At 37.3% G+C, this 8973-nt stretch overlaps 1 protein-coding gene across 1 annotated transcript in view; it reads left to right on the plus strand.

The window, feature by feature from the left end:
* The window catches only part of PROS1 (protein S), a 103622-nt gene that overhangs the window by 49464 nt on the left and 45185 nt on the right, over nucleotides 1–8973 (plus strand). Inside the window, exons 2-3 of the mRNA XM_004371330.3 lie at nucleotides 3001–3158; nucleotides 7003–7027. Coding sequence (XP_004371387.2) covers nucleotides 3001–3158; nucleotides 7003–7027 — 183 coding nt within the window. The remainder of the gene's footprint in view (nucleotides 1–3000; nucleotides 3159–7002; nucleotides 7028–8973) is intronic.

Raw genomic sequence — 8973 nt, forward strand, 5'->3', positions numbered from 1 at the left:
AAGGACTAATGGACCACATCTACCAAGGCCTGCACCAGACTGAGTCCAGTACAGCTAGATGGTGCCCGGCTACCACCACTGACTACTCTGACTGGGATCACAACAGAGGGTCCTGGACAGAGCTGGAGAAGGATGTAGAACAAAATTCTAACACACAAAATAAAAAAGACCAGATTTAGTGGCCTGAAAGAGGCTGGAGAAATCCCGAGAGTATGGCCCCCAGACACCTTTTAGCTCGGTGATGAAGTCGCTTCCAAGGTTCACCATTCAGCTGGAGATTGGACAGCCCCATAAAACAAAATGGGACTAATGAGGCACAGCAGTCCAGGGACAAGGACTAGAAGGCAGAAGGGGAGAGGAAAGCTGGTGATAGGGAACCCAAGTTTGAGTAAGGACAGTGTTGACATGTGGTGGGGTTAACCATTGTCATAGGGCAACATGTGTACTGTTTAATGAGAAACTATTTTGTTCCTAAACCTTCATGTAAAGTGAGAATAGCAGCACAACTGGAAGAACGTAATCGATGTCACTGAATTGTGCATGTAGAAATTTTTGAAATGGTGTATCTTTGGCTATGTATATTTTCACCAAAAGAAAAACAGAAAAATGTCGAGTAGGGAGAGGGTTGACATGTAATGGGGTTGTCAACCAATGTCATAAAACTTTATGTGTAGTGACTGTTTAATGAGAAACTATTTGTTCTGTAAACCTTCACCTAAAGTACAATTAAAAAAAAAAGAACAAAAAAAAAATGAATTGTAGAAAATGAAAATGAAACTTAAAGATTTGGAAAATTCTTTTGTACAAACTTCAGACATGTGTTCAAGAATTTTCACCAAGGACATGGCTACACTACCTTTTGTTAAAGAGACTAAGCCTGTGACTGATAGATCTAACCAACTATCACGGCAGAAAACCCATCTATCAGCTTAGACTGAAGGGGACACAGATAGGACGAAAGGAAAGAAAACCGTTTGCTTGTTGGAATTCTGTAGGCAAGAAACAGGCCAAAGGAGCTACCTCTGTTGTCCCCAAGAAAAGAAAAGGACTATCCCTGAAGTAGCTTGGAGATCAGCAGAACTGTTGGAAGGAGCACAGGAAGCAGGCCTGCATGAGTTTCAATGGGTGGAGCCACGGCTTCTTATGTTTCAAAGGGTGGAGCCAAGGTCTCCTAGGTCTCAAAGGGTGGAGCCACAGCTTCATGGGCTTCAAAGGGTGGAGCCATGGCCTCTTAGGTTTCAAAGGGTGGAGTCAGTGCCTCCTAGGTTTCAAAGAGTCAGATCTCCATTGACTGGGTTCTGGAGGGTGGGGCTGCCATATTCAAAGGCCAAGAGAGTGGGGCTGCCGTGCCCAAGGAGCAGGAGAATGGAGCCTACCAGGGCTGAGCAGGTGGGGTCGCCACTCAGATGGACTAGGAGAATGGGGCCCCCCAAAACTGAGGGAGCAGAGTTGGTGTCCCAGTAGGCCTGTAAGGTGAGGCTGAAGCCCAGGGTAGAAGGGCCTACATCCAGAATCCAGAGAGTGTGGCCAACACCCAGAGTCTGGATGGCAGGGTCATTGCCCAGATGGTCCCAAATAAGAGACACTTATTTTCAAGCCTCAAGAGAGAGCTAAAATAAATTGTTCTGCCATGTTTTGGACTTGCTTGGTGCCCATTACCCCTTCTTTCCCTCCAGTTTCTACCATTTGTAATGGAAATGTCTACCTTATGCTTGTTCCACAAGTATGCCTGTACTTTGGAAGTAGGTAATTTGTATTCTAGATTTCACAGGTTCATAATGAAGAAGAATTTTGCCCCAGGATGGAATACATCTAAAGTCTCACCCATATTTGATTTAGATGATTCAGAAGATGAGATTTTAGATTTGGAGTTGATTTAAGACTTTTGGGATGATGTGATGGGGTGAATGAGTTTTGCAAGTGGGAAGGACATGAATTTTGGAGGTCCAAAGTGTGGAATGTTATGGATTGAATTGTGTCTCCCCAGAATATGTGTTATAAATCCTAAACCGTATACCTGTGATTATACTCCCATTTGGGAGCAGGTTTTCTTTGTTATACTAAGAGGCCATGGCATGACATTACTGTATACTTGGTTTATTATTTTTGTTGTTTTTTCCTTAATTTGCAAAAGTCACTTGTAAATTCTGGCCGTAGTTTTTTTTTTTTTAATTCTATATGATGCAAATATACTTTGTTAATCTGTTACTTGATGTTGAAGTTTTTATGTTAATTTTGTTTGTTTAAAATTTTTCCATCTTTTTTCTTTGCCTTCTGAATTGTGTGCCTTATATAAGAAGATCTGCCTTTTTCAATGCATTTTAATTTTTCTGCTTTTATGAATGATTAAGTGTTTTATCCTATTAAATATCTCTAAAATAGCTGATTGAACTGTAAACCAACACCCTCCCAAAAAAACCCAAAAACTCATTGCCATCAGGTCGATTTCGACTCATAGTGACCCTAGAGGACAGAGTAGAACCGCCCCATAGGGTTTCCGAGGAGTGACTGGTGGATTCTAACTGCTAACCTTTTGGTTAGCAGCCAAGCTCTTAAACACTGCACCACCAGGGCCCCAATTGAACTGTACTCCTGCTTTTTTTTATCTCCGTAGAAATTACACAAGTTTCTTACTAAAATAGAGAAAGTTTATTACTCTAGCTTTAAAAATACTACAACTATGATTTTGACATAGTCATTTTAGCAGGATGCTTTTTCCAGTGTAGTCAAAATGAGGTGAGCATTGAATATGAGCATGAACTTTAATATTTTGTGTAGATCATTATAGAGGTGCTTTAGTTGCACACCAAGCTTGCTCTCTAAGTGAATTGTAACTAAAGTGGATATGTATCTGCATTGTTCTTTGTTCAACCATGCTGATTTAAAATGTTATACAATTCGTTTAACATTTTAACTCTCATTGTTTAATAAAATAATATGTTTTAGACTGGGAAAATAAAATCTTTATTCATATAAACATATATTTTTTTCTTCATTCAGTTTTGTCAAAGGAACATGCTTCACAAGTCCTGGTTAGGAGACGCCGTGCAAATGTTCTATTTGAAGAAAGAAAAGGGGGTAATCTCGAAAGGGAATGCATTGAAGAACTGTGTAATAAAGAGGAAGCCAGGGAGATCTTTGAAAACGACCCTGAAACGGTAAGAACTCATGAAAACAATCAAATGCACATACCTAGACGTATAATTACAGAGAGAACATTTCCAGCTTGAATCTGTGTTCCCTCATTTTCTCTTTTTAAGTTAATAATTTTGTATATCACCTTGCACACATAACCACTGTGGCATTACAGGGGAAAATGCCCTCAAAGGAAAGTGGCCTTGTTCAGAAGACACTATTGCCAATAGCAATGTGCTCTGACCAAACCATCATTCACCATTATCTCATTATCAGCAACTAGTATTGACTTCATAATTTGTAAATACTTTTCTCTCAACAAGAATTTGGTAGTATTGGGGAGCATATCTAAGTCAAATGTAACACTTGTATATTTGTGTGAGTGAATGAGTGAGTGTGTGTATGTGTGTGTGTGTGTGAGAGAGAGAGATTGTGTTGCTATCACTATGATTTATTAAATGTCTCTATTGTTATTTTTAATCAAGCTTTAGAGAACAGAGCCCTCTAATCCAGAGTTTGGTACATAGTACTCAGTGAATGCTTCCTAAAGAATTCAACAGAGTATTGTGTACCCCAAGTATGTTTTAATACATCCTGAGTCAGAATTGACTCAATGGCAACAGGTATAAGCCCTTTGGAAGATTCTTGAGTCCGCTTCATATCATCAGTAATCCCTGACGCTAGAAATTTTAGCACTGTGGAATGCTAGAACAAAATTTTCCAAGTTAGTCTAGAAAAATCTCATCATGAAGACTAAATGTACAGTAATTATTAGTTCCCTAATTTTCCTAGAGAGGACGTTCTCTAGCGTGGCCTGTAGGTTGTAGGAGTACATAAAGTACCTCTAAGAATTAAGATGATGGTGACCTTGAGAATTCATCAAATCTGACAATCTTCAGGGTTACCTCAAGTATTTTTCCTGAGATGAACTACACTACCAAGTGGAGATGGGGAATAGACATAAACAAAGAACCTCCTATACTTTTGCCCTGGCTCCTGGGACCAAGAAAATACATGAGAGATAAGGATCAGGAATAATTTTTCCATAATTAGAGAACTTATCCGAGACAGTAACAACTTGAGTTCTCTGGGACTGTTCTTTAATCCTTTTTATCTCTTCCTATTCTAAAAGGTTAAAGGCAGTTTCCCAAAGATTTATTCTTAATACTTTCTGGAATTGAATCAAAAATGTTTCTCTTTCAGTTTTTTGCTTTTGTGAATAAATAATTGAGAAGGTAAAAATATTTTATTCCATACAATATGGCACAGTATTCTGATTGTATAGGAAAATATATATAGTGTAGAAATATACATATGTATACACATATCTATATATTCATTATCAATCTACATAGATCTGTATCTATATCTCTATATCTATTGTGTAGAAATACGTATTTACGTATATATGTGTATATATACACACACACATGCACACACACATATTCCTTTTTATTATAGAGATTTAAGACATATACAAAGTAGAGAAAACAATACAATAGACTCCAGTATACCCACAATTAGCCACAAACTAACAACCTACCATTCATGTTTAGCCTATTCTCTACCGCACCCATTCCAAGTTTTTGTTGTTGTTGTTTGTTTTTGCTGGACTATTTTAAGGCAAACCTGTATGCTGCAGATATTATATTACTAAACCAAACCCATTACAGTGGAGTCGATTCCGACTTATAGCGACGCTATAGGATAGAGTAGAACTGCACCATAGAGTTTCCAAGGCTGTAAATCTTTGCGGAAGCAGACTGCCATATCTTTCTTTTCCAGTGTGGCTGGTGGGTTCAAATCACTGTCCCTTATTACAGCACCCATAAATACTTGATGTATAGTGTCACCATGAGTCAGAAATTACTTGATGGCAAGGGGTTTGGTTTTTTTGTTTTGTTTTGTTTTGGTATATGTGTTTCTAACACCATATGTACATTTGTATACTTTTTTCCTCTAAGTAACAAAAGAGGAGTGAGGTAGAAGACAAAAATGGAGAAGATAAAAGACTGTAGAGAAAGAAGACTCATTTATGGGCTTCTTCCCCCCACCCCCAATTCTAACACTGGTCTCATTGACAGAAGAGAAAGAGATGACAGAGAGTGTGTTAGGCTGTTTTCTCTAGAGGAGCAAAACCAGTGAAGCATATATACAGAAATATACAGACAGAGATTTATCTCAAGGAAATGGCTCATGCAGTTGTGGAACCTGGCAAGTCCCAAATCCATGGGTCAGGCATCAGGCTGGAGGCTTCTCCTGATTTATGTGGTTGCAGGGGCTGATGAACCCAAAATCAGCAGGTCAGGCAGCAGGCTGTTGGCTCACATCCCAAGATCTGGAGCTCAGAGGATGATCAGTCAGATGCAGGATCCAGAGAGAGCTTTGCCAGAGCATCCATATATATTGGATGTAGGCCACACCCCCAAGGAAACTGATTAGCTTTCAACTGATTAGCTTTCCACTGATTGGCTTTTCAACGATTGGCTGCTCACATCAGATAACAAAATGGAGGATGATTACATAAATGCCAAACTACTGAGAATCATGGCCTAGCCAAGTTGACATATAACCTTAACCATCACAGAAGGTAGGGAAGAAATGGGAGAAATGAAAGAAAAAAACATTTGTTACTGCTGCTCAGTTTATAACTTACTGTAACTACCCCCATCCACATCCCTAATGTCTTTGTCCATATCCCCAATCATCATCACCTCTCAAAACCCCCACCCTATTACTTACCTCTCCACTGTCCCTAATATATTTCTTTCCATCACCACATCATCACCTTTGAAGCTCATTTGTTGTTTCTTTCCCTCTGGCTTTCATTCTGTAAAAGACAACACTATCGTCTGAGTAACCTGGTAGTACATCTCATCCTTATAAACCAGAAGATAATTGCTATGTAGGTTTATATGTGAGAAGAGGAAAGAGTGGGACTTTGGCTTTGTACTGGATGAAGATTTGTTCTGTATTTGCTAAGTTGGAATGTTAAGTATGTTTTTCTACGGAAACACTCTTTCTCCTGGGGTGTTCTTATGATTTTAATGCTGCACATTTGATATATTATGGCTTATGAAGGCTTTTGTGAACAAGCCTGAGAAACTTAGTATCAGAAATTTTTAACATTTTTCTCTCTTCGATAAAACACATTCCTTATTCCAGGTTACTTATTTACAGACAAACTTTTGGTATAAAACGAATTTATAAGTAAGTTATTACATGTACATAAAATGCAAAAAAAAAAATGCCCACTTTTATTCACTTCAAATTGTGTCATTATTCAACATTGAATTTTATTTATGTAATCATCATGATATAAAATGTATGTAAAAAAAAGCAACCAAACAAAACCCATTGATGTTGAGTCGATTCGGACTCATAGTGACCCTATAGGACAGAGTAGAACAGCCTTATAGGGTTTCCCAGGCTGTAAATCTTTACAGAAGCAGACTGCCATTTTCCAGTTGGTTAAGCTGAGCACTTAACCACTGTACCACCAATCATCATGATATAAAACATGTAAAGCATGTTGCTAATCATTAACTGTGGCAAAATTAAAGGATTTAAAAAAGGGAGGGGCATATATTATTGCATTCATCTTAAATAGAATCTGTTTTCAGATTAGGAGCTCTTGAAATGACTTAATTGATCAATATAATTTCAAGCCCAAACATCTTGTTAGTTTAATGTTATTGTTCATCTACTCCTAGTATATTTTATTATAGAAAAAAGTTATAATGTAGAAATGAGTTATATACAATTTATAGCATCTTTAATATAAAGACATATTATAAAATTAAATTTCAACTTTATAGCGAAATTTAAGTTTGCTAAAATATATTTTTTCTTTTTTTTTCTTTCTAGGATTATTTTTATCCAAAATACTTAGGTAAGTTCAAAGGATCTCAATCATATAATCTTAGAAGGGGCTTCAGAGATCATTGAGTCCAACCTCCACCCCTGCGTTCCATCCAATATGTTTTCATGAGCCTTGGAAATGAGATATTATTCTATATTGAATTTTGTTGTCTTTTTATTTAAAGATATGCAGACAAATTGGAATGTTTCTTTAATTCCATGTAACATTTTGACTTTTAGTCTTTTTTATTCTCATGTTTTTCTCAGAAGAGTGACTGGGCTGATGCATGGTTATATTTAGGTCTTTGTACCAGTACATTCTCTAGAAGTCTATGAGTTTTCATGGGTTAACTGTAAATGAAAGGAAAGATATGCATTTCTACACCTCTCCGTAGCTTAGACATAAACAATTATCAGTTAAATGTTTATAAAGCTCATTAATAAGCTTCTCTTTTTAGCACAGGATCTCATCATCCCCTGCAGTATTCCACCCAGGTTCTGGTTTTAGATAGTATTCTAGGTTCTCAAGGAGTGAGATAGCATTACCAGATCCAAACAGATTAGATGACTTCAACTAGGTATCAACTAAAGGTAACAGTGCTTCAGTTTGCTTTAAGCAAATACGGTCGATCCTCATTATTTGCAGATTGCATATTTGTGAATTCACTTACTTCCTAAAATTTATTTGTAACCCAAAGTCAATACTCATGGTGCTTTTATTTGCAGACTTGTGCAGACAGGCAAAAAGTTTATGTCATTTGATACACACATTTCCAACTGAGACAAAACAAAGCAATGCTTTGCCTTCTTGTTTCAACTCTCACACTGCAAAAACTGTCATTTTCACAGTCTATTTAGTGCTACATTTTTCACATTTTTAATGCTTTTTTTGGTGATTTTGCTGTTTAAAATGGCCACAAGTGTAGTGCTGAAGTGCTGTCTAGTTTTCTTAAACTCAAGAAGGCTGTGATATGCCTTACAGAGAACACGCGTGTGTTAGATCAGCTTTGTTCAGGCATGAGTTATATATAGTGTTATCGGCCATGAGTTTAATGTTAATGGCTTAACAACATGTATTAAATAAAGTTCCTTTAAACAGAAACACATATAAAACAAGGTTGTGTATTGATCTGTTGATGAAAATGTTGTGACCAGAGGCTCGCAGGAACTTAAACCTGTATTTACCATAGAGCAGTAGTTCAGTATTCATTACCTCAGTGTTCACAATGACTCTGTAGAACACAACAACCATGAATAACAACAATCAACTGCATAAAAATATTTTATATTAATGTTACCTGGGAAAGTTGTCAAGATTTCCAAGCCGTAAAGGTGAAGTTTAATATGTACATCTCTCTCTGATGGATTCTCTGTAGGTCCAGCCCATACAGATGTGCTCTTATTAGGCTCAGAATATTGCCCATCTGTACATCTCTCCACCCTACTCTCATCTCAGCCAACTTGAGACTGCAGGCCCTAGGGAAGTGAAAAGTAGCTCTTCCTTGGGCTCTGATATTTCTAAATTCTATCTCACCCTAGACATCTGAGAATTTAAATATAGTTTAGGGCTTTATTTTTGTTTTTTATTTGTTTGTTAGTTTTTGCCTTATTTTGTTTCTTAATATGCACGAAATGATTCCTGGAACCATCTGCAAACTGCTTAGGGGAATTTCTATACATGTCTTTCCGCTTTACCTAGAGAGGCTCACACTGAAATGATGCTATGTACTTAATTCATCTTTCAGGGCAATTAACAGGATAAAAACCCATGACCACTGGATAGAAGACCTTTTAGATCCAGGTGCCTTTTTTCATAGTTCCTTGAGTGATTATTCTTCCATTTAAGTGTTCAGAATCTTATTTGTGTGGCACATTCTGAACCAAGAAGACTTAGCTCTCAGCTCACCTTTTCACCAACTGCAGGACATCAGTTCAATGGCATCTTCCTTTAGAATTCCATGCCATAACTTATTTCTG

This window comes from Trichechus manatus, unplaced genomic scaffold, assembly GCF_000243295.1.
Source record: "Trichechus manatus latirostris isolate Lorelei unplaced genomic scaffold, TriManLat1.0 scaffold00012, whole genome shotgun sequence".
Taxonomy (NCBI): Eukaryota; Metazoa; Chordata; class Mammalia; order Sirenia; family Trichechidae; genus Trichechus; species Trichechus manatus.